General features: G+C 46.4%; 2 protein-coding genes across 2 annotated transcripts; one reads left to right on the forward strand and one right to left on the reverse strand.

Annotated features, from left to right (window-relative positions):
- Positions 1-257: 257 nt before the first annotated feature.
- LOC140217078 (uncharacterized) lies at positions 258-1,499 on the reverse strand. The gene has a single exon (XM_072287494.1). The coding sequence runs from the start codon at positions 1,479-1,481 to the stop codon at positions 258-260; it is 1,224 nt and encodes a 407-aa protein (XP_072143595.1). The 5' UTR covers positions 1,482-1,499.
- An 18,119-nt stretch (positions 1,500-19,618) lies between these two features.
- On the forward strand, positions 19,619-24,450 carry LOC140217299 (ER degradation-enhancing alpha-mannosidase-like protein 1). The gene has a single exon (XM_072287730.1). The coding sequence runs from the start codon at positions 19,882-19,884 to the stop codon at positions 21,637-21,639; it is 1,758 nt and encodes a 585-aa protein (XP_072143831.1). The 5' UTR covers positions 19,619-19,881; the 3' UTR covers positions 21,640-24,450.
- The last annotated feature ends 1,675 nt before the right edge of the window (positions 24,451-26,125 follow it).

A 26,125-nucleotide genomic window follows, 5' to 3' on the forward strand; every position in this document is an offset into this window, starting at 1 on the left:
CTGATTAACAAAAAGCATCCAGCGGAAGCACCACATGCTTGGCTAATACACACCTCGTAATCAGGTTGAAAAGTTTGCAGCGCAAGGTTGAAATCACCAGCAGACGATATCTTTGTCTCTTGCACTGCACCAACATCAACTTCATGCTGCCTAAGCACGTGTAGTAACTGCTGCTGGCGTCTTATATTCCTCAGCCCACGTACGTTGAGTGTCGCTACACATAAGGGGAGGGTGAAGGCGGTAGCCATTTTGCTCACCTAAAGCTTTTGTGTTTTATCGCCCTTGGCCACAGGTAAATCTGTGGTCTTGCTCCCTTTGGACTTCTTTGTGGCACTCTCCTGACTACGCTGATAAAACCGGCGCAGCACATTATTACCAGGAGAGGGAGGTCGCTGAGCAATAGGAGACACTTTCTCGGGCGCCTGTAGTGCACTTGCTGTTGCTTCGTCGTTGAATGGTGCCGGACGTTTCCTTGTCTGACTTATGTCCATCGCCTCTTCCTCTTCCTCTTCTTCCTTGTCATCAGGGGGCTTTTCTTTAAGGCTTGCTAGGCCAGGTGGGCAAACTGAGTCATCCTCGCCTGTAGCCTCGCTAGTATTACTTGGGCTGTTGTGACTGCTTGGCGTTGGCTTCAAGGACTCCTGGTCTTCGTCCCTAATGCCACCTGTAGTCTCTCCGGTGGCATCTACTACCTCTGTAGAATCCATGAGATGGTCCAGTTGTGGCTCGTCTGCGTTATATTGCCCAGAACGAAGCTTATTGGCGTATGTGGACACGCAGGCGTCCGCTGAGTGACCAAATCGGTGGCACTGTAAGCATCTCGGTGTTCTGCATTGTCGACGAACGTGTCCCACACGCTTGCAACGAAGGCACAGCGGAGGCCTACCGGGGATAAGTACGAGGCACTGGTGTCCATAAATGGACATAATGTGCGGTATTGAGCTTACGGTGATAGTGTCCTTGAGCACCAAGGAAACCTCCCGGTTTGTTGTCACCCACTGTTCCATACCAGTGCACCTCCATACTTCTCTCTCCACCGACTTCACCTGACCATAGCTCTGGAACGCCTCTTCAACGCGTCGTGGTTCAAGGTGAGGTGGAAGCCATAGTAATTTAAGCTTGATGTTTTTAGTCTCCGAATCTATCACCATGCACTTCAGCCCTTTGACACGGAGCTCACCACAAGCGACGAGAGTTTGTTTTGCCGCACTACTAGCGCAAGTAACCATCCATACATGGCTCATTTGATACTGTCCGACACCTACAATATCTGAAGTATTCACTACCTCAAGCAGAGCGTCTCGGAAGTCAGGAGCACGGTATGGTCTGCCACTCAAGTCCGCATGAAGGAAGATAGAATTCAAAACGTCGTTACCGGTTGGTAGACGCGGGAGGACAACTTTGTAACTTGCATCTTCGGTCAAAAACGGGGTCGACGATCCTCGGCCTGGGGCCGATACGCTGTTTCCAGCAGAGAGCATTTTCGAGCACAGCCGTTCCACACGGCTTCTTCTTCCACGAGTTTCTTTATTACCGGCTTGGCAAAAGAAAATACAATGTGAGTATTACATGGTCATAAAACATAGCTAGTCAATGTCAGATCAGTATGGTGTGATAAGAACGATGTAGGCTAGTCACTTTGTCCAAAGCACTTAGCCAATCAGGAGGATCACTCTGTGCACAGAAAAATTCGCGTATATATAACACACTTTCAATGCGAAGGTTGTGGGTTCGGTTCCCACCTGCGGCAAGTTGTTTTTTCATCCACTTTAATTTCCATTAATTTATCATTTCTTCATTTCATTTATTAAGCACAAGTAATTTCCCCTATGTTGTCCTTGGTGTCAATGTTTGTTGGCTTCTTATGATATGACTAATAAAAATCGGGCCCCTCGGTTAACCTCCTTTCTTCTCACACTTTCAATGAAGTATTCATGTGCTGGGGCCTGAACAATGCGCTCATGTCTAATATCCATACGCGTTCGCCACACACTGTGCATGCACAGAAGCATTAACAGATCGACAGGCACTCCCTCTGGTTCCGCACATGGCAGGAAGCGTATCCCGAAAGCACTTAACGGCAATTCCTTTTTAAGGCTACGTTTTAGAATATCTCACAAAAACACTGCGTCATGACAGTCCAAAAAGATATGCTCAATCGTCTCCGGTTTTTTGCATATAAAGCAATTCACAGACCAAGGTACAAAAATGCCTTTGCTTTGCAGCCACGGTTTGACTGGTAGAGTGCCTGTATGTAGTTGGAAAAAGAAAGATTTAACAGAAGCTCTTACCGGCATTCGTTTAACTCTCTTAAGAACATCTCGTTCTGAACCTAAAACAAATACTGTACGATACAAGGGTACAGGCAAGAATACATCAACAAGATCTTTGTACGTCTTACTAGTAACAGCGGCCAGATATTCACTACTATTCACTACGCCTACTCAAACGCGCTACGCCAGCCAAACGTCGCGATCGGCAGAGATAGCCGGGCCCCGACACGCCAGAAGGCGGTCATGGGTAAAACCCCTTGATAATTTGAAAGTAGCGACACTCTCCTCCTCACGGCGCTATCCTCCTCGATTCTCCTCGCCCGCCGGCTGCGCACGGCGCGCTATTCCTCCTGGGCTCCCGCGGACGGGCCGCGGGATTCTATGGAGGCGTGTTATTTTGGGCCAGTTGCGCGCCCCGGTGGGGTTGAAAATATTGAGAAATGCTAATAACAGCATCGATAATGCTGGAGGCAACGTTTATGAGGAGGTTGGTTTTTTCTTAAAGCCGTATGAACCGGATATACCGAGGTAAAGGGAGCTTTGAGGCGAGTTCTATACTCTAGACAATTTTTCAGCCACATGATCAGATGCTTTACTGCATGCGTTTGATCTAGTATTGCTTGTGACACATCCCATTGTGCGTGGCTTATTAAGCGAAAGCCTTAGACCTCTGTTTCAAGGTCCCGTTGTGAGCTACAGAAAATATCACGTGACCGAAGGAAGGCGGGAAGCGAACCAAAGCATGTGCAGCTGGTATAAGAGATGATTAATGATTAGCAAAGTAATGATTGATTAGTGATTGGATTAAGATGAATTCGGGTGTATTAAGGAGGTTTAAGGTGGATTAACGTCGATGAAGGCGCATTAGGGTGAATGAAGTGGATTAAGGTGCATAAAGGAGGGCTAGGTTGGGTTAAGGTCGATGAAGGTGTATTAGGGTGGATGAAGGTGCGTTGAGGTGCATTAAGGACGATTATAGTGGATTAGGGTGGGATAAAGTGCATGAAGGATAAGGGTTGATTAAGAAGGATTAATGTCTATTAAGGAGGATTACGGTGGGCTAGGGTGAATTAGAGTGAATGAAGGAGGATTAGGGTGCATTAAGGAGGATTAGGGTGTACTAAGGAAGATTAATGTAGATTCGGGTGGATTAAGGTGAATTAAGGACGATTCTAGTGGATTAGGGTGGATTAAGGTGAATGAGGGAGCATTATGGTTGATTAAGGAGGATTAAAGTGCATTAAGGATGCTTTGAGTAGATTAAGGTCGATGAAGGTGGATTAGGGTGCATTAAGGAGTAGTTTCGTGGATTGGGTGGATCAAAGTGAATGAAGGAAGATTAAGGTCGATGAATGTGGATTCGGTGGATTAACGTGCATTAGGAGTATTATGCTAGACTAATCGGCCTTAATACTCAGTGAACCCTAATTCAGCTTAGTACACTCTAATCCACCTTAATACAACCTAATCAACCTACATCGCCCCTAATGCACCTTAGCCTATCCTATATGGTCTTAATCCTCCTTTATCAATACTAATCCATCATAATCCGCCTTAATCCACCTTCATACACCTTAATGCTTATTCATGCACCTTAATCCAATTTAATCCTGCTTAATAGTCCCAATCTACCTTAATACACCCTAATCCACCTCTATCAAACATAATCCAGCTCCATGGTCCCTAATCCACCTTAATCTACCCTAATCCATCCTAGTCGGTCTTAATCCTCCTTTATCAACCCTAATTCACCTTAATCCACATGAATCGGCCTTAATGGTGCGTAATTCAAAAATACTAAAGTGTACTGAACTGTATTCATCAATTATTCTTTCTAGGATATTCCAACAATCATTACACTGCTCATCACTACCAAGCGACTGGAAGGTGGGGAAGGTGGTTCCTGTTCACAAATCAGGTAACACACATTGTCCCGAAAACTACCGTCCCATATCACTAACCAGCATTCCCTGTAAGATTCTGGAGCACATAATATATTCCCACATAGTTGATTTTCTTGAGACGAACTCCTTTTTTAACAACAGTCAGCATGGCTTTAGGAAATCCTTCTCCTGCGAAACGCAACTAGCTTGCTTTACTAACGACCTCTTTTCTAACACCGACTTAGGATTTGACACCGATTGCATCTTTATCGATTTTGCTAAAGCCTTCGATACCGTATCCCATAACCTACTAATCTATAAACTTAGTCTTCTTAACATTGACCCGCTAGTACTGGACTGGATTAAAAACTTTCTTGCTGATAGAACACAATACGTAATCGCTAACAATTCGTCGTCTGCGCCCCTCGCGGTAACGTCAGGCGTGCCGCAAGGGTCGGTTCTCGGTCCTCTACTTTTTCTAATCTATATTAATGATCTTGCTTCCTGTGTGAAATTTTCTACTATTAGACTTTTTGCTGATGACTGCGTTATATATCATAAAATTACTGACCTCAATGATTCTCGTAAACTCCAAGACGACATTAATAACGTTCTGCTATGGTGTAACAAGTGGTCTATGAAGCTTAACTTAAGCAAATGTAAATGCATGCGGGTATCACAGCGTACTAATACTACTAATCTGCATACATATTTCCTGAATAATAGCCCTCTCTCAGTTGTCTTGTCGTACAAATACCTTGGACTAAACATCACCAGCAACCTTTCCTGGCACATGCATGTCGACATTATATGTAGCAATGCCAATCGCATGTTGGGCTATTTGCGCCGAAACTTCTCATTCGCACCATCGTCACTCAAACTAACTCTCTACAAAACATTAGTTCGCTCCAAACTAGAATACGCATGCGCCATTTGGGACCCGGCTAACATTACACTCATAAACAGCATAGAAGCCATTCAAAATCGTGCAGCGCGTTTCATCTTATCAAACTACTCCCGACATGCTAGCGTTACCTCAATGAAGACAACACTTAACTTGCCAGAACTTTCTTTCCGTCGTAGATGCTTCCGCCTTTCGCTATTCCATAAAATCTACCACCACAACCCTTTGTTGAAAGAACAGCTTATCACCCAACCGTCATACATATCATCTCGCTCTGACCATAGTTTCAAAGTTGGTGTGCCGTCTTCACGTACTAAACTTTGTAGTAATGCATTCATCCCTAGCACAAGCAAAGATTGGAACCACCTTCCCGCCACCGTTGCAGCCATCCTGGATACCGACACCTTCAAAACCAGCATTCATGAAACGCCACGTTGAATCTGTCTTTGTATATTGCACAAATGTTTTGTTATGTTCACCCACTCCTTTCTGTAATGCCTTCGGGCCCTGAAAGTATCTTAAATAAATAAATAAATAAATAAATAAATATTCTTTTACCCACCTTAATCCTCCCTAATCCTCGTTCATGCACCCTAATCCAGCCTAATCGGTTTTAATACCCTTTCATCAAGCCTTCACCTTAATACACCATAATCCGCCTTAGTCCTCCTCTACCCACCTTAACCTTTATTCATGCATCTTAATCTTTCTTAATGCACTCTAATCAACCCTAATCCTCCCTAATCCACCTTATGTCAATCACTAATGATTCATTAATTAACTTGGGTAATCATTCTCTTATACAGGGGTGGACATGCTTTGGGTCTCCTCTGGCCTTCCTTGGGTCACGTGAAACTTCCAGTTTACAACGCGACCTTGACACACAGAGATCTAAAGGCTTTCGCCTTAAAAATAAAAAAAAAATTCAATGTTGACAAGCTAACGCTCATCACCTGCAATACCACGGGTATACTTGCCACTAAATTTTTCAGGGCGCAAAGCAGAATCTATAATGCTGCACTTCCAACTGAATAACAACAGCGACGTGCGAGGTGATGGAGCCGCCCCAGAATATTAAGCATACTGAGGACAACCGCAATAAGAAACGCTGGTGAGCAGTCCGGAAGAATGAAAAAAATAATGCAGCATTACGGGATGCTTTGCTACGAGCTATAAGAAAGAAGCCTCAGATCGCAAACAACGCTGTTCTCTGTCGGAACAAAGTTCTTTCGGCCAATGGCATGCAGCCTCTGCTTCCTGCGCAAGCCGTCACGCTTTCCTTGTGGAATCAAAAAACGGCATAACCATCTTGAGGCTTTTTGCTGCAGTTATATGTGCAAAAGCACGACATGGCGCTAGCACATAGAGCAGGAAACATAGCGTACAACGCTCGCTACGCCGAGCTAAAGCGCCGAGCCAGCCGTGCTCAGGAGGAAAATGGCGCGAACGAAAAAGAAAAACACAAGCAAAACTCAAGATCCGCGCGTTTCCAAGGGCAACGGCAGGGAGACCAATCGTCGTGCTGAAAAACGGGGGCAAAACTGGTTGCCGCCGGGGGAACGCACAAGGGGCGAGGAGGAGGCGAGGAGGTCACGCGGCGGCGGCAGAGTTCAAAGCGTGTCGCTACTTTCAAACTATCAAGGGACTTTAGTCATGGGGTGAGTGGCGCGCCACGTGTCGGGGCAGCGCCGCACATTGCGAGGAGGTCTTCTGTGTTTGCCGAAAGATGGCTCTGCGTGTGCGCAGAAGAAATTTAGCGGAAACGTGAAACTGCGACTTCTGTAAGTTACATGGTCATAATTACCGATATATACCGCAGTATAACTTTCTGCGGCACAATTCTAAGGCAACACCGCATTCACTAGAGGCGATTTTGTCCCGTTTTTGAAGGAACGAACTCGTGGCTGAGTCCCATTTCTAGGGACTCAGCCACGAGTTCGTTCCTTCAAAACGGGACAAAATCGCCTATATTAACTTACCTTACCTTAGCGATTACCTTAGTAAATAGTTTGTTGGCAATTGACAGTAAGCTGATCGGTCTATAATTTTTCAAGTCCTTGGCGTCCCCTTTCTTATGGATTAGGATTATGTTGGCGTTCTTCCAAGATTCCGGCAATAAATACAGAATGCATAATCGATTGCTTCTATAAACAAGAAAGTGTAAAGCATAAGCATTTCATAGCACATGGCAAAACAACTCTCAAACGAACATAAGTAGCGACATACAGCAATTTTTTTTAAATGGCTTGTTAGAGATACCACCATTCTATTTCTTCGGCTATTACTTGCAACACGTGTTCGGCATCGTTGTCCCACCCCGCCACTTCAGCTAAACAGCCCAGCATTCGAGAAATAGCGCAGCACATGCACAGAACGCACCCGATCACTCAGCTCGCCTCGCACTGCGCACGCGTTTCGTTACGCGAACGCGCGAACGATGCCCTCGGTTAGAGTTACTGTATATGCTACCAAAGGTAGCAAAGTTGCGCGTAGGTCCGCCATCTTGCCTGGGAAGCAACCAAATCTATGCGGTGAAGCCGCACTCCGTTTTTGCAGACGGCATGCTTACCGTATTGTCGATCGACCGTGGGCGCTTTTGCATCGCTTTTGGACTGCTTTTCCGCCTAATCGCAAACAAAGAAAATTGAAACAGCCGACTGCATAAGATCGTCAAGAAAAAGGCGCCGAGATCGGTCCCCACCGAAGCTTAGGCCTAGCGTATTCGCCGAGTCCGCCTAGGCGCACCGAGCTCTCGGCGCGCCTAGGCTCAGGAATCAAGAAGTCTAACGAGGATCATCATCATCATCATCATCATCAGCCTAGTTACGCCCACTGCAGGGCAAAGGCCTCTCCCATACTTCTCCAACTACCCCGGTCATGTACTAATTGTGGCCATGTTGTCCCTGCAAACGTCTTAATGTCATCTGCCCACCTAACTTTCTGCCGCCCCCTGCTACGCTTCCCTTCTCTTGGAATCCAGTCCGTAGCTCTTAGTGACCATCGGTTATCTTCCCTCCTCATTACATGTCCGGCCCATGCCCATTTCTTTTTCTTGATTTCAACTAAGATGTCGTTTACCCGCGTTTGTTGCCTCACCCAATCTGCTCTTTTCTTATCCCTTAACGTTACACCCATCATTCTTCTTTCCATAGCTCGTTGCGTCGTTCTCAATTTCAGCAGAACCCTTTTCGTAAGCCTCCAGGTTTCTGCCCCATATGTGAGTACTGGTAACACACAGCTGTTGTACACTTTCCTTTTGAGGGATAGTGGCAACCTACTGTTCATGATTTGAGAATGCCTGCCAAACGCACCCCAACCCATTCTTATTCTTCTGGTTATTTCAGTCTCATGATCCGGATCCGTGGTCACTACCTGCCCTAAGTAGATGTATTCCCTTACCACTTCCAGTGTTTCGCTACCTATCGTAAACTGCTGTTCTCTTCCGAGACTGTTAAACAGCACTTTAGTTTTCTGCAGATTAATTTTCAGACCCACCCTTCTGCTTTGCCTCTCCAGGTCAGTGAGCATGCATTGCAATTGGTCTCCTGAGTTACTAAGCAAGGCAATATCATCAGCGAATCGCAAGTTGCTAAGGTATTCTCCATCAACTTTTATCCCCAATTCTTCCCACTCCAGGCCTCTGAATACCTCCTGTAAACATGCTGTGAATAGCATTGGAGATATCGTATCTCCCTGTCTGACGCCTTTCTTTATAGGGATTTTGTTGCTTTCTTTGTGGAGGACTACGGTGGCTGTGGAGCCGCTATAGATATCTTCCAGTATTTTTACATATGGCTCATCTACACCCTGATTCCGTAATGCCTCCATGACTGCTGAGGTTTCGACTGAATCAAACGCTTTCTCGTAATCAATGAAAGCTATATATAAGGGTTGGTTATATTCTGCACATTTCTCTATCACTTGATTGATAGTGTGAATATGGTCTATTGTTGAGTAGCCTTTACGGAATCCTGCCTGGTCCTTTGGTTGACAGAAGTCTAAGGTGTTCCTGATTCTATTTGCGATTACCTTAGTAAATACTTTGTAGGCAACGGACAGTAAGCTGATCGGTCTATAATTTTTCAAGTCTTTGGCGTCCCCTTTCTTATGGATTAGGATTATGTTAGCGTTCTTCCAAGATTCCGGTACGCTCGAGGTTATGAGGCATTGCGTATACAGGGTGGCCAGTTTCTCTAGAACAATCTGACCACCATCCTTCAACAAATCTGCTGTTACCTGATCCTCCCCAGCTGCCTTCCCCCTTTGCATAGCTCCTAAGGCTTTCTTTACTTCTTCTGGCGTTACCTGTGGGATTTCGAATTCCTCTAGGCTATTCTCTCTTCCACTATCGTCGTGGGTGCCACTGGTACTGTATAAATCTCTATAGAACTCCTCAGCCACTTGAACTATCTCGTCCATATTAGTAACGATATTGCCGGCTTTGTCTCTTAACGCACAGATCTGATTCTTGCCTATTCCTAGTTTCTTCTTCACTGTTTTTAGGCTTCCTCCGTTCCTGAGAGCCTGTTCAATTCTATCCATATTATAGTTCCTGATGTCCGCTGTCTTACGCTTGTTGATTAACTTAGAAAGTTCTGCCAGTTCTATTCTAGCTGTAGGATTAGAGGCTTTCATACATTGGCGTTTCTTGATCAGATCTTTCGTCTCCTGCGATAGCTTACTGGTTTCCTGTCTAACGGCGTTACCACCGACTTCTATTGCGCACTCCTTGATGATGCCCATGAGATTGTCGTTCATTGCTTCAACACTAACGTCCTCTTCCTGAGTTAAAGCCGAATACCTGTTCTGTAGTTTGATCCGGAATTCCTCTAGTTTCCCTCTTACCGCTAACTCATTGATTGGCTTCTTGTGTACCAGTTTCTTTCGTTCCCTCCTCAAGTCTAGGCTAATTCGAGTTCTTACCATCCTGTGGTCACTGCAGCGTACCTTGCCGAGCACGTCTACATCTTGAATGATACCAGGGTTCGCGCAGAGTATGAAGTCGATTTCATTTCTAGTCTCACCATTCGGGCTCCTCCACGTCCACTTTCGGCTAACCCGCTTGCGGAAAAAGGTATTCATTATACGCATATTATTCTGTTCTGCAAACTCTACTAATAATTCTCCTCTGCTATTCCTAGAGCCTATGCCATATTCCCCCACTGACTTGTCTCCAGCCTGCTTCTTGCCTACCCTGGCATTGAAGTCGCCCATCAGTATAGTGTATTTTGTTTTGACTTTACCCATCGCCGATTCTACGTCTTCATAAAAGCTTTCGACTTCCTGGTCATCATGACTAGATGTAGGAGCGTAGACCTGTACAACCTTCATTTTGTACCTCTTATTAAGTTTCACAACAAGACATGCCACCCTCTCGTTAATGCTATAGAATTCCTGTATGTTACCAGCTATTTCCTTATTAATCAGGAATCCGACTCCTAGTTCTCGTCTCTCCGCTAAGCCCCGGTAACACAGTACATGCCCGCTTTTTAGCACTGTATATGCTTCTTTTGTCCTCCTAACCTCACTGAGCCCTATTATATCCCATTTACTACCCTCTAATTCCTCCAATAACACTGCTAGACTCGCCTCACTAGATAGCGTTTTAACGTTAAACGTTGCCAGGTTCAGATTCCAATGGCGGCCTGTCCGGAGCCAGGTATTCTTAGCACCCTCTGCAGCGTCACAGATCTGACCGCCGCCGTGGTCAGTTGCTTCGCGGCTGCTGGGGACTGAGGGCCGGGGTTCGATTGTTGTATTCATATAGGAGGCCAAAAGAAGCATATACAGTCTTAAGGAGCGGGCACGTCCTGTGCTACCGGGGCTTAGCGGAGAGACGAGAACTAGGAGTCGGATTCCTGATTAATAAGAATATAGCTGGTAACATACAGGAATTCTATAGCATTAACGAGAGGGTGGCATGTCTTGTTGTGAAACTTAATAAGAGGTACAAAATGAAGGTTGTACAGGTCTACGCCCCTACATCCAGTCATGATGACCAGGAAGTCGAAAGCTTCTACGAAGACGTGGAATCGGCGATGGGTAGAGTGAAAACAAAATACACCATACTGATGGGCGATTTCAATGCCAAGGTAGGCAAGAAACATGCTGGAGACAAGTCAGTGGGGGAATATGGCATAGGCTCTAGGAATAGCAGAGGAGAGTTATTAGTAGAGTTTGCAGAACAGAATAATATGCGGATAATGAATACGTTCTTCCGCAAGCGGGATAGCCGAAAATGGACGTGGAGGAGCCCGAACGGCGAGACTAGAAATGAAATAGATTTCATACTCTGCGCTAACCCTGGCATCATACAAGATGTGGACGTGCTCGGTAAGGTGCGCTGCAGTGACCACAGGATGGTAAGAACTCGAATTAGCCTAGACCTGAGGAGGGAACGGAGGAAACTGGTACATAAGAAGCCGATCAATGAGTTAGCGCTAAGAGGGAAAATAGAGGAATTCCAGATCAAGCTACAGAACAGGTATTCGGCTTTAAGTCACGAAGAGGACCTTAGTGTTGAAACAATGAACGACAATCTTGTGGGCATCATTAAGGAGTGTGCAATAGAAGTCGGTGGTAACTCCGTTAGACAGGATACCAGTAAGCTATCGCAGGAGACGAAAGATCTGATCAAGAAACGCCAATGTATGAAAGCCTCTAACCCTACAGCTAGAATAGAACTGGCAGAACTTTCGAAGTTAATCAACAAGCGTAAGACAGCTGACATAAGGAAGTATAACATGGATAGAATTGAACAAGCTCTCAGGAACGGAGGAAGCCTAAAAGCAGTGAAGAAGAAACTAGGAATTGGCAAGAATCAGATGTATGCGCTAAGAGACAAAGCCGGCAATATCATTACTAATATGGATGAGATAGTTCAAGTGGCTGAGGAGTTCTATAGAGATTTATACAGTACGAGTGGCACCCACGATGATAATGGAAGAGATAATAATCTAGAGGAATTTGATATCCCAGAAGTAACGCCGGAAGAAGTAAAGAAAGCCTTGGGAGCTATACAAAGGGGGAAGGCAGCTGGGGAGGATCAGGTAACAGCAGATTTGCTGAAGGATGGTGGGCAGATTGTTCTAGAAAAACTGGCCACCCTGTATACACAATGCCTCAAGACCTCGAGCGTACCGGAATCTTGGAAGAACGCTAACATAATCCTAATCCATAAGAAAGGCGACGCCAAAGACTTGAAAAATTATAGACCGATCAGCTTACTGTCCGTTGCCTACAAAGTATTTACTAAGGTAATTGCAAATAGAATCCGGAACACCTTAGAGTTCCGTCAACCAAAGGACCAGGCAGGATTCCGTAAAGGCTACTCAACAATAGATCATATTCACACTATCAATCAGGTGATAGAGAAATGTGCGGAATATAACCAACCATTATATATAGCTTTCATTGATTACGAGAAAGCGTTTGATTCAGTCGAAACCTCAGCAGTCATGGAGGCATTGCGGAATCAGGGTGTAGACGAGCCGTATGTAAAAATACTGAAAGATATCTATAGCGGCTCCACAGCCACTGTACTCCTCCATAAAGAAAGCAACAAAATCCCAATAAAGAAAGGCGTCAGGCAGGGAGATACGATCTCTCCAATGCTATTCACAGCGTGTTTACAGGAGGTATTCAGAGACCTGGATTGGGAAGAATTGGGGATAAGAGTAAATGGAGAATACCTTAGTAACTTGCGCTTCGCTGATGATATTGCCTTGCTTAGTAACTCAGGGGACCAACTGCAATGCATGCTCACTGATCTGGAGAGGCAGAGCAGAAGGGTGGGACTAAAAATGAATCTGCAGAAAACTAAAGTAATGTTTAACAGTCTCGGAAGGGAACAGCAGTTTACGATAGGTAGCGAGGCACTGGAAGTGGTAAGAGAATACATCTACTTAGGACAGGTAGTGACTGCTGATCCAGATCATGAGAGTGAAATAATCAGAAGAATAAGAATGGGCTGGGGTGCGTTTGGCAGGCATTCGCAGATCATGAACAGCAGGTTGCCATTATCCCTCAAGAGAAAAGTTTATAACAGCTGTGTCTTACCAGTACTCACGTACGGGGCAGAAACCTGGAGGCTTACGAAAAGGGTTCTACTTAAATTGAGGACGACGCAACGAGCTATGGAAAGAAGAATGATAGGTGTAACGTTAAGGGATAAGAAAAGAGCAGATTGGGTGAGGGAACAAACGCGCGTTAATGACATCTTAGTTGAAATCAAGAAAAAGAAATGGGCATGGGCAGGACATGTAATGAGGAGGGAAGATAACCGATGGTCATTAAGGGTTACGGACTGGATTCCGAGGGAAGGGAAGCGTAGCAGGGGGCGACAGAAAGTTAGGTGGGCAGATGAGATAAGGAAGTTTGGAGGGTCAACATGGCCACAATTAGTACATGACCGGGGTAGTTGGAGAAGTATGGGAGAGGCCTTTGCCCTGCAGTGGGCGTAATCAGGCTGATGATGATGATGATGATGATGATTCATATAGGAGGTTGTGGCCAAGTACTGCACCAGGGTGGCCAATCCTGCTCTGGTGAGAGAGTGCGTTACCGGTTCTGGTCACCGGGATCAGGCCGCACTCCAGGCCTGTTTGTGCAATTTTCTCAACACACGGTTTTTTTTTTTTGTATTTTCCGGTGGAGAATAGCGCGGCACCGGGATTTGAATCACGGTCCTCTTGCACTGGAGACGGATACTCTACCGTCCCCGTAGGAGTTAAATTAAAAATTAATTTATGGGGTTGTACGTGACAAAACCACTTTCTGATTATGCACGCCGTAGTGGAGGACTCCGATAATTTCGACCACCTGGGGTTCTTTAACGTGCACCTAATTCTAAGTACACGGGTGTTTTCGCATTTCGCCCCCATCGAAATGCGGCCGCCGTGGTCGGGGTCCGATCCCGCGACCTCGTGCTCAGCAGTCTAACACCACAACCACTGAGCAACCACGGCGGGTCCCGCAGGAGTTGTACGCCTCATTTAACCTACAGTGGTGCCCTACTTGGTCAGTCAAGGTGGACCAATCTGAGGTCGGTTATACCGCATGGATGGCACTCGGCTAGAGAACCTGGTATTTATGACCTGCACATGTGAGTGTGAGGCCATACATATTTGAAGATATATATATATATATATATTTTTTAGGAGGGTTCCCGTACAGTGATAAAATAAAGGAAAAGACATTAAAAGAAAGAAAAAGAAAGAAAGAAAACGGGGCGGAAAAAAAAAGGAACATAACAGGTGATTTGAACTCGTGACCCTTCGATGTTGCCCGGAAAGATAGCTCAGTCGGTTGGTTCGTCAGGCCCCAGGCTACTTTCAAGCGCCACAGCTCCTCCTCCGAGCCTCACACTTACGTGGAAAGAGACTCATGTTGTCCGCGATAGTCGGTTTTTGCTGATTGGAAGGCATACTTTCTAGGAAAAATGGCCGCTCAAGGAGAAGAGCGAACTCGAGCGGCTTTAGAGGCTAGGAAAACTGCCTTAAAATATTTAGACTTGAGGGAAAGCTTCGTTAACAAACTATAACACGGCAATCAGCACTCGAATACGACGAGAGAAATCACTGAGACGTGGAAAATTCCCTTGAAAAAAAGAAAAATCTGGTTTGCTAGACAAATGCTTGTATGTATTGAACCTCTTAAAAGATGAGGGGTGAAATATGCGCTCACCGAGAGGGCATCTTCAGCACGAGACATCCACAAGGCACCTTACAGAGATGTGGAGAGCTTCGCGGCCGGAACGAAGCCTCCCTTCTCCGCCGGCCAAGAGGGGGAAACGCGCTTTCCGATCGCTCAAGGTTGCGCGGACAAAGCATAGCTCTAGCGTCTAGGAAAAGCTTAACCAGGTGCGATGGCGGCACGCATAGCGTGCGAAGCTAGCCGCCAGAATAACTATACCAAGGACTGCTGCTGATGAGGGCGAAATACCTTCGTGTAATTATAATAACCCTAATAGGACTACTTTCGGAAAAAAAAAAAAAAAGAAACGGCCCAGAGGGCTATACTACGAGAGCTATGACTGATAGTTTTCTATACATATATATATATATATATATATATATATATATATATATATATATATATATATATATATATATATTCATCTCATCTATGGGATCGCATTCGCGCGCTGTTTCTTTGTCTCTGCGTGTAGTACAGTTAAGAGAGCCAGTTTAAGGGCGGAGAAGAAGAAAGAAGAGAAAAGCAAAAACTGCAGCGCCGTGGTTTTAAAGCGTACCCGTGGTAGAGAAACGGAATGCGATATAAGCGTGCGTAGCCATGATACGCACACGACAAACTGCCTTAAAATATTTAGACTTGAGGGAAAGCTTCGGTAACAAACGATAGCACAGCAATCAGCACTCGAATATAATTATAACCCTAATACTAATTGTAAATATTCATCTCATCTATGGGATCTAATGCGCGCGCTGTTGCTTTGTCTCTGCGTGTAGTAGTTGAGAGAGCCAGTTTAAGGGCGGAGAAGAAGAAAGAAGAGAAAAGCAAAAACTGCAGCGCCGTGGTTTTAAAGCGTACCCGTGGTAGAGAAACGGAATGCGATATAAGCGTGCGTAGCCATGATACGCACACGACAAACTGCCTTAAAATATTTAGACTTGAGGGAAAGCTTCGGTAACAAACGATAGCACAGCAATCAGCACTCGAATATAATTATAACCCTAATACTAATTGTAAATATTCATCTCATCTATGGGATCTAAAGCGCGCGCTGTTGCTTTGTCTCTGCGTGTAGTAGTTTAGAGAGCCAGTTTAAGGGCGAAGAAGAAGAAAGAAGAGAAAAGCAAAAAACTGCAGCGCCGTGGTTTTAAAGCGCACCCGTGGTAGAGAAACGGAATGCGATATTTGCGTGCGTAGCCATGATACGCACACGACAAACTGCCTTATAATATTTAGACTTGAGGGATAGAGGATAGATCACTCTATATTTCAGCTTTCGCATCGGTGTTCCTAAATAAACCATTTTTTCATGTTTACATTGCCAGCACAAGTAGCGATGAGCGCCGATGTAACGCGTCATAAACACAGGTATATATGTGCTGTCGCCGAAGGCTCCCGGCACTAGCCTAAGCTTCTTTGACGAAGATATATGACTAGACAGACGTGTCGACTGAAAGGCATCACTGAACTAAGAAAATGTTGCATATCCTTCGCGTGAAGAACAAGAAACAGCTATCCAAATCAATAGTAACAGCCCATACAGCGTCCCGGGTTGGCGGCTCATTTAGGACTTTCTTCGAAGTTAAAATGCCAGTCGCAAGTGAAAGTCGATGTTGTGGCGCTTCCGAGCATGCTACTGAATACGGACAAAAATTTTCTTTGTGGTACAGGCGTGAGCTTTAGTTGCTGGGCGACAACGCATCTACCATGACTGAGCGAGACGTTATCTCTGTGAAACTAAAACTGCTTCTCGATCCTGGACATGGCAAATTAACAGCTCACGTTGGCCTCCTGGCGTGTCGTAGTGGCAAAGTACCCGGTTCGGCAGCTGTAGGTCCGATGTTCGAATCCTGGTCGGAGTTTTTCTTTTTTATTGCACCAAAACGCTCTCTGTTGCTTTCTGAATTCCGAAAAGAAATATATATATACGGTGTCCAGGCACTCCGTATTTAGCGCGCTAGAGCAATTTTTCACACCAGTACGCCGCGCCTGCCCAGCGCCCCAGCATCCAGCGCGCGGCACTGGGCCCATAATCCGGCGCTGCACTGGATACTGGGTTTTGCATTATACACTCTTAGGCAAAGTTACACCCTTTGGCTTGCCCCTTCTGCCACACAACAATAATCGTTATCTGCCTTGATGCGTTTCCTTTCTTTAACGCTGCGAGCCCGGTACTTTCCAGTAACGAACGGCACGCGCGTTATCAGCATTGAACAGTTTACACCCTTTGGAGTGCCCCTTCTGATAACGCGCGCGCCGTTCGTTACTGGAAAGTACCGGGCTCGCAGCGTTAAAGAAAGGAAACGCATCAAGGCAGATAACGATTATTGTTGTGTGGCAGAAGGGGCAAGCCAAAGGGTGTAACTGTGCCTAAGAGTGTAGGGATATTTGCTTATGTGCCAAAGCTCTCAACGTGTAGGCAGTCTAAAATATTACTGGTGAATCAATGACCAACCATTATTATTTCGACACTGGTACCCCATTATACTTGCTGTAGAAACGTACCCACCTACCAGCAGGCGCTGGATATCAGCCACACCTGCAAGTGCCACTTCATTATGTGCCTTTTCACTGCAGGGATTCCAAAAGTAACCTTCTGTGGGAGTGTAGTGAAAGTTCTTCTCACAGGATTGACATAGCTACATAGCTAGCTCTCCGCAGCTAGCCCGCGCGCGAACAGCGAACGCCAAGATCGGCCGGATTCACTTTGAATTTGACTGGCGATAACTTGTGTCAATCCAGTTCGCTGCAGCGGCGGCGTCGGGAAATACAAAAATTGGCCCGAGCATCTGCTTCTCCGCAATGTACGGTTGCTTGACTACCACGTGATGGCGCTCTGCCAATAGAGGCGCTGGCGGCGTGATAAAACAGACGCGCAACTCTGCTACCTTTGGTAGCATATACAGTAACTCTACCCTCTGTGGCACAGTGGCGCGGAGTTTCGTGACCAGAGAAAAACATGGAAGGACTCTGGTATGACGCTACTTTTGAAATGTTGAGGGGTTTTACATGGATGGATGGATGGAAGGTAGGAGCGTCCCCTTTGAAACGGGGCGATGGCAGTTACCACCATGCTCAGATTTTTATTTTGCCTTTTATTTTTATCTCTGTTGTGTGTTATTGAATTTCTCGATTTTCTTTAAATACGTCTTCCTACCCTTTTAACCTTATGTCACCTCTCTGCTTTTGAGCCACCAATCCTCCAATCGCCTTTTGCTAATTTCCACCGCATATTTATTTACATGACTATTATTATCTCTGAACCCTAGGGCGTCAGGAAGGGTGACTGTGGCCGCATCGACATCGGGCTTGATACCATCACATTTTAGTATGAGGTGTTCCATTGTTTCTGCATATTTGCCACACACAGTACATGTGTCTTCTTCTTCGTTAAATTTCTTTGTATAGCTCCGCGTTCTAAGACACCCTGATCTATAGTTTCAAAGAGTAGGGCACTAGTTGCCTCTTGAGTTATCATAAAACGCTTCCTTCCTGATCTGCTGTTTCCAGTATCGATATAGTTCCACACTATGCTTCTTTTCCATTGAATTTATCCAATTTTTACCTTCCGCGTTTTTAACCTGTCGTTTAATGCTCTGTCTTTCTTCGTCCTCGTGTCTGGCATACTTACTGGTTAGCTTCCTAGTTCTTTTCCGCCATTGTGAGTTAACCCTCTTTCTGTATAGGTATTTAAACACCTTAGCTGCCCACCTGTTATCGTCCAATTTCCTCAGATGTTTTTCGTATAGGATTTTACTCTGAGCTTCCCGTGCTTCGAACAATGCCCAGCCCATATCTCCCTGTATTGCTTCGTTTGTGGTTTTCCCGTGGGCACCTAGTGCTAACCTTCCCACAGCTCTCTGATTTACTTCTAGTCTCGACTGAACCTCTGCTCTTAAACACAGGACCGCATTCCCGAAAGTAAGCCCCAGCACCATTACTCCCTTCCAAATACCTCTCAGTACCTCATACCTGTTGTACCCCTACAATGCCCTACATACACGGAGGAAGGAAACTAAGGAGAGGCCCTACCCCCTCCGCGCGCTAGGAGAAAAGTGTGGCGGAAATGACGTAGTAGGTTCTCATTTTTTTTGCTGCTTCTTTATTTTTTTTGTTGTATGGCCACGCCTTTTGGGCCACAATGGCGGCGTTGTTATGGTTTTGAGCGCTCACACGTGTTGCTCTGGTAGGTTTCGGGCCGTGGCAAAGGCGCTGAGTGGGCGGGTTTGCGTTAGTCACCGTGTCTTGTTGCGCTGTGTTACCTGCACCATGCTCTGCCAGATGTTGCGTGAGCGCGCGACACCACGCGCAGCGCGGCGTGGTTTCGCGAAAGATGTAAACAAGAGAGGAGGGTGGCCCAAAAGGCGGAGCATCGCCACGAGCAACGCCAAATTCCGGCTTCACTTTTGCTTCACAAAGAGTGACGTCAGGGCCCCTCCTTAGTTTCCTTCCTCCGTGCCTACATACCACATCGCAGCAGCGCCAGATTTCCCTCTATGTAATGTGGTGAGAAACTCTGACTTTACCCATAGAGTTACTATGTACTAACTACGACTTTACCCTGCTCTCGCACAACCCAAGGGCTTCAAGGAGGCCAGTGGTGCCTAAATCGACCGCTGGGCAGATGTCTTCACATTGTAATAAAACATGCTCCATCGTTTCCCTAGCTTTACCGCAGTAAGCATATGCTTCTTCTTCCTTCTTATATCTCGCTTTATAGGTGGTGGGAATAAAGATATGGCAGCGCCTCCTCTGGATAAGGGAAACCTAAGAGACACCGGTAGCGTGCTCCAAAAGGTGAAACTGAAACTTAGTCGAGCCGCGGCAGCCGTTGCTATCCGAGACTAGAACATGGGAATCCGAAAGCAACGGGTGGGCAAGAAATTTTGCCAAGTGGGGCGGGCGCCGGGTCGGGCCACGCCGAAGAGAAAACACCGAGGCGGAGTCGGCTGAAGGGCGGTCGGAGCAAGGTGTGTTTGGACCGCGGCTGTTTGTGGAACATGCCGAGCCGCGCCATAGTGGAGCTGACGGCGGCGCCCCGTCTGTTGTGTTCGGAGTCGTCCACGTAGCCCATCGGCGGTATGACGACACAGGACACCTCTGCTGCGAGACGCACCGCTGTCAGCGGATGACCGGCGTCGTCATGGGCCTGGCACTGCGCAATGTGATAATCGCAGTCGCCCTCGCAGCCCTGCCGCCTTGTACGACCGGCTACGATGTGTTTTTTTACAAGCCAGGCTTCTACGACCGCAAGTACGGCAGTTTTCCAGAGGAGCTACGTCTCAGCATGGTCGAGGAAGCCAAGCGTATGTTCCAGTTTGGATACGACAGTTACATGAAGTACGCGTTCCCGAAAGACGAACTGAACCCTATATACTGCACAGGCCGTGGCCCCGACTACGACAACCCTTCAAACATCAACATCAACGACGTTCTGGGCGACTACTCGCTCACTCTGGTCGACTCCCTCGACACGCTGGCCGTGATGGGAAACGTCAGCGAGTTCAGAAACGCGGTGCGGCTTATCCTCGATCACGTCTCCTTCGACAAGGACAACGTGGTGCAGGTGTTCGAGGCCAACATTCGGTTGCTGGGCGCACTGCTGTCGGCTCATTTACTCATCACGGACCAAGAGCAGCCGTTCGGCGACCTGCGGCCCCCGGGCTACCGGGACGAGCTGCTGCAGCTGTCCAAGGACCTTGCGTCGCGCCTGCTGCCGGCGTTCGCCGACACGCGCACCGGCATCCCATATCCGCGGGTCAACCTGCGGCGCGGCGTCCCGCGTGGTGTCTCCACGCACACGTGCACGGCCGGTGCGGGCTCGCTGCTGCTCGAGTTTGGCGTGCTGAGCCGGCTGCTGGACGATGGCACGTACGAGGAGGCTGCTCGGCGCGCAACGCGGGCCCTCTGGCAGCTGAGGGCCAAGGACACCGGGCTCCTAGGCAACATCGTGGACGTGAACACGGGCGAGTGGATCGGCAAGATGAGTGGCATCGGCGCTGGCCTCGACTCCTTCTACGAGTACCTGCTCAAGACTTACATCCTGTTCGGCGACATCGAGGACTTCCGCATGTTCAACGAGAGCTACTGCGTCATCAAGCAGTACATGCGCAAGGGGCGAGTCTCGTGTAACGAAGGCTGTGGGGAACACCCGCTCTATGTCAATGTCAACATGCAGGATGGCTCTACGTCGACACTTTGGATTGATTCCTTACAGGCCTCCTTCTCAGGCATCCAAGTTCTGCTCGGGGACATTGAGGAGGCCATATGCAGCCATGCACTCTTCTATGCCATTTGGAGGCGGTTTGGTGCGTTGCCGGAGCGTTTCAACTGGCAGAAGGCCTTGCCTGATTTGTCCTTCTATCCCCTAAGACCTGAACTTATTGAGTCTACATACCTCTTGTATCGGGCCACCAAAAACCCATTTTACCTCCACGTTGGCCGAGACATTCTACAGAGCCTAAACAATCACACCAAAGCGCCATGTGGCTATGCCACTATACACAATGTGCAGGACAAATCCCTGGAAGACCGTATGGAAAGTTTCTTTCTGAGTGAAACCTGCAAGTACCTCTACCTGCTGTTTGACATTGACAACCCCTTAAACAAGCACTTTGCCAAGTACCTCTTTACTACAGAGGGACACATTCTGCCCATTAATCGCCTTCTGAGGATGTCTCCTCCGGCAAGAATGAATATGCCCACTGCAGTTAGCTCTATTGGTGATGGTGTGCGAACTGTTGCAACTGTAGTGCCTAGAGTCCTCAATGAGACAGATCGTCACTGTGACAAAGTGCCTGAAGAAAGGCAGTACTTATTGCCTCTAAAACATAACTATCTTCAACAAATAAGCCAGTCTTTGGGCCTGGATGGGGACGCTGTTTGAAGAATTTGTCATCATGCTGATGCAGATTCATATTTCTCCACTGGCTCTAGGTTACAGGCTAGGAAACCTTTCGACACTGTTGAAAGAGCGACACTCTTGACACCAAGTGTAGGCATAGTGGACTTGCCTGGTAAATTGCATGTGATAACTTGCAGTGCTGAAGTTGCTTAAGTGCGCACTACCATAGCACATTCAAGCAACAGGTTCAACTCCTGGAATCAGCACAAGTGTTGTTTGATTCTTTTGCACATTTACAAGAAAGTATTTTGTTGTGCAGGCCATTTTGTCAAAATTTCATGTGCACTGATGTGTGTACAGTTTGCGCAATGTACTACAGGATATTGCTCAAACTCAAAGGAGAGATCCCTTATTTACGGTAGCAGTGTGGGACCAATGTGAATACCAAGTCCAATTAATGATGCAGGCCATGTGCTTTTCTTTTTGTACAAGGTTGCCATATTTATTTTTTTTCTGCCCAAATGAAGTCATCTTTTTTTTTTATTGTGCTTAATACTTTAATAAAATGCAGCAGTGCTCTGGGATTTGGTATATGCGTGGTCTTACGTAGGTAGGTTTCGCTAATGGCGACCACCATAACGGGGGAAGGGGTAGTGTCAATGGCAAAGGTAGGAAGGCAGTCTCTACCCTAGCCAACTAGCTTTTTCAAGCTTGACAAGTGTTTGCACCCTAGGTTTTTTTTTCTTTTTATTAATATGTTGGGTTGATACGCAAGAGTTCCTGGGTAGGAGGATACGGCTTATACCAGAAATCTTGCTACGAACTTTATGTTGTCCACTGCGTCTGGTAACAGTAGGCACACGGCTAAAAGTACCTACTCATCAAAAAAATTTACATTTAGAAAGGTGCTGCAAACGCTTGTGCTGTGCAGCTAAAGCTTCAAGCGGAGTTGTTAGGTAGCTCGGACTATTTACTAAGCTTTTACTGCTGCAAAGGATAGGAAGGAAGGGGTCAACAGTGAGATTGGTGACATTCTAGCTTTTCGTTCTGCTTGTGTAGGTGGCCGCCTGCTGCGAGCTCCCTGCTGTGCAGGGGCTCCACTAGCACAGGCTGAAGCTTTTTTATTGAAAAGTTAGGGACGCCATCGTCTCCTTCACCTAAATAAATGAGCGGCCCTGCGCGCCAGCCGGACGTTTGTCACGTCGGAGAACATACCCCAGCTGCATGGAGGTTTTACAGGCGTTTCAGTCTGCTGCATATAGTTTTAATATTCAGTGGCGGAAACATTAATTTTATTCCACACCGACCTGTAATCAATAAAATAGGGAAAGAGCGACGGAAATGGTGCAAATGACGCAACAACAGCGCTGCGTTGAGCAGACGACAGCTACTCAGCCCAGGAGCTCGTTTCAAGGAGGTTATGAGTGGCAGCCACTGCGGCTGCCTACGAGAGCGAGTGAAGCCACCGGTGGCCATATTGCTGGGGGCAGAATACGTATGGTTCCTGGAATATTGGCTAGTCTGCCATCCGCATGCCGCTTCGTGTGGAGCGGGCAGGACACTTTTTGATTTATAGCGCAGTGGGCGGTGTGAGCAGTCCTGTTGCTACTCTCTTCGCTATCGTTTGTTTGGCTGCCTGCATGCACCGTGGAGGTTTGGCGTGGGTGGGCTTACACCATCTTCTGCGTCTCCAGTTTTTCACGAAGTCTTGATCTTAGCTCTCGATAATGAAAAGACAGCAAAGAAAGCTAGAACATTTGAAAATGAGAAGATGAAAATAATTGCACTTCAGCAATTGTGTTATATTGGGAATGCACGCTCAGTGGCCCTGGTAATTCTTTTTTTTTAAGCAATTTCTCTTTTTATTCACGAACCTCTTGCCATTTTATCAGATGTTGTGTGCTGTGATTTGTTTACACTGTTTTCTAAAGGTTCTTCATTCTTCCCTTTATAGTTTGTTCAGACTATATGCTTGATTACTTGCGCTGGATTATCGCACAGTGAAACATGCTTCCTCAATTTTGTCTATTGTCGAAACATGTTAGGGTGCTCTCCTTGACCATACGCAATATCAACTTTACATGTGTCATTTCTTTGCATCACATCAGCGGCGCATGCTTTGCAAATTATATTTTTCTTTGTTTCGTTTACTTCTGCCATTTGCCATTTGATCTATTATTATGCGTTGATATTATTTGGCTGTTCTTGCTCACCCTCAACTGGAAGTGCTTTCTTTTTGTCTTGTATAGGTTTTGAACAAGCTTGGGTTTGATGTTTATTTTTACCCTCTACTGCCACATCGCACACTTGTACCTCATGTTGGTTATTAATGGAGAAACACTATATGGCCCATGAGGTAGAAAATCCGGTGTTGGCGTTGATGTGGCCCCGATGGTCCAAAAAGTCAACTGAGCCAATCGAGGCAGTTGATGACGTCAATTAATTCAAAGTTAATTAAGCAAGGTTAATTAAGGCAGGTTTAATTAGGCTAGAGTTCGTTATGGAACTCAAACCCACACCATTGGTAGGAGTCGTACCCACGGCCCTTGGTGTCATGGTGAATTTAATTAAAGCGCAGTTAATTAGGACATAGTCCATTAATACACTCGAACTCATGACCTTTGGTGAGACTCGAACCTTCGACCTTTGGTGGAAGTCCAACCCACAATCTTTGTTGTTAATTATAGTGAAGTTGAGACGACTGAAAGTGCATAGGCATCGCGAAGTGGTCGCAATGCTTTCGCATTGGGATATCTAAGGGCCCCTTCAGTTTTATTGTTTCGCTTTTAGCCACTGTGGCCTTGGCTGCCAGAGGGCAGCAGTATTGCGTAAATAAATACAGTGCTCAAGCTATTCCAGGCTGCGTAGTCGCTTTGTGTTCTGTGTCGGTACGCTTCATACGGCTCTACAAAAAACGTCTTTGTGAATGAATACCACTTGGTGCAGCTAAAACCTCTTATCACGCCCGTGACAAATACTGCTCTAATGCGGCACAAGTATGCGGCGGCAGGAAATCATTTAAAAGCGATAAACAGCTAAACTATACGCCGAGCATGCGCGTGCTTCGCCAACACGCAACTGGGTGGCCGAGCGCCGCCCTGTAGCATGAGGACTGCTCACAGCGCCACTGCCACCGTCATTCAAAAACAGTCCTCGCTCCCGTCAGCAATATTCTACCATGGAAGATGCGCGGCACTCGAGTGCGTTTTTGGTTCCCCAATCAAAAATTGTGCAAAAAATATTTGTTTATCTTACATAACTATTTTACTTGCGATGAGGCAATTTAGGTACAGTAAAATACATTTACTTTTTGTGTGCATGAAATCGTTTTAATGATTAACTTTCTATTACTGTGTAAGCATCCTTTGGGTAGTACGGTGAGTACCCCAGCTCCGTCGCATGAAAAGTGTACCTTGCCTTGTACCTGCACAAGAATGCGCAATATTAGAATACAATGAATCGTTACAGTAGTGTAAATGCAGATGATTGGTAGCTTTATAAGCTATTAGAACCAATTTAAACCAATAAGAAATTATCAGAAAATACCCGTAGGGATACATAGGACTCTATAGAAAATACATAGGGAAACTTATAGTAGGGGTGGGCGAACTTATTTGAGGAGTGGGCCAACTTGAAATTTGAGGTGGGCAACGTGAAAATTGGGGATGGGCCAACTTGAAATTTGGGAGTGGGTTAACTGAAATTTGAGGGGTGCCCAACTTCATATTTGTGAGTAGGCCACCTGAAATTTTGGGGTGGCCCGACTTAAATTTAGGAGTGGATCAAATAGAGTTTTGGGGTGTGCAAACTTCAATTCCAGGAGGGGCCAACTTCAATTTGGGGGTTGGCCACTTGAAGTTTGAAAGTGGGCCAGCTTGATGTTGGGCTTGGGCCAACGGGAAATTTGGGAGTGGCCCAACCCCTAAATTTCAAGTTGTCCCACCTGCAAATTTCAAGTTGACCTGCTCCCCCCACCCATTTGGCCTACCCCTACTATAATCTTCCCCATGCATTTCTATGGCGCCCTATGTATCCCTATGGGTGTTCTGTTTGATCAATTTTTATTATTTTAAATTGTTTCTAATTACTTACAAAGCTACCAATAATCTACATTTGCCCTATTATAACGATTAAATGGCGTAACTTCGCAAATTACGCATTTTTATGCCGATACAAGGCATTACACTCTAAGAACAGTTTACACCCTTTGGAGTGCCCCTTCTGCCACACAACGATAATCGTCATCTGCCTTGATGTGTTTCCTTTCTTTAACGCTGCGAGCCCGGTACTTTCCAGTAACGAACGGCATGCGCGTTATCAGCGTGATAGCATTTCCTGTCGGCCATGCTGTCGGCCATAGAGTTACTATACTGACTCTAGAGCACGACCTACTGAACTCCAGACCTGCACAGATCTCCTTCCTCCAGCACGCGTGGTCTAGTTCGCCCCTTTCGCCGCTAGGGAAAGGACGTACGAGCAGAGTGGCGCTAGTTATAATCTGTTCGCTGTCGTCTGCTTCTGCGATCTG

This window comes from Dermacentor andersoni, chromosome 4 (assembly GCF_023375885.2).
Source record: "Dermacentor andersoni chromosome 4, qqDerAnde1_hic_scaffold, whole genome shotgun sequence".
Taxonomy (NCBI): domain Eukaryota; kingdom Metazoa; phylum Arthropoda; class Arachnida; order Ixodida; family Ixodidae; genus Dermacentor; species Dermacentor andersoni.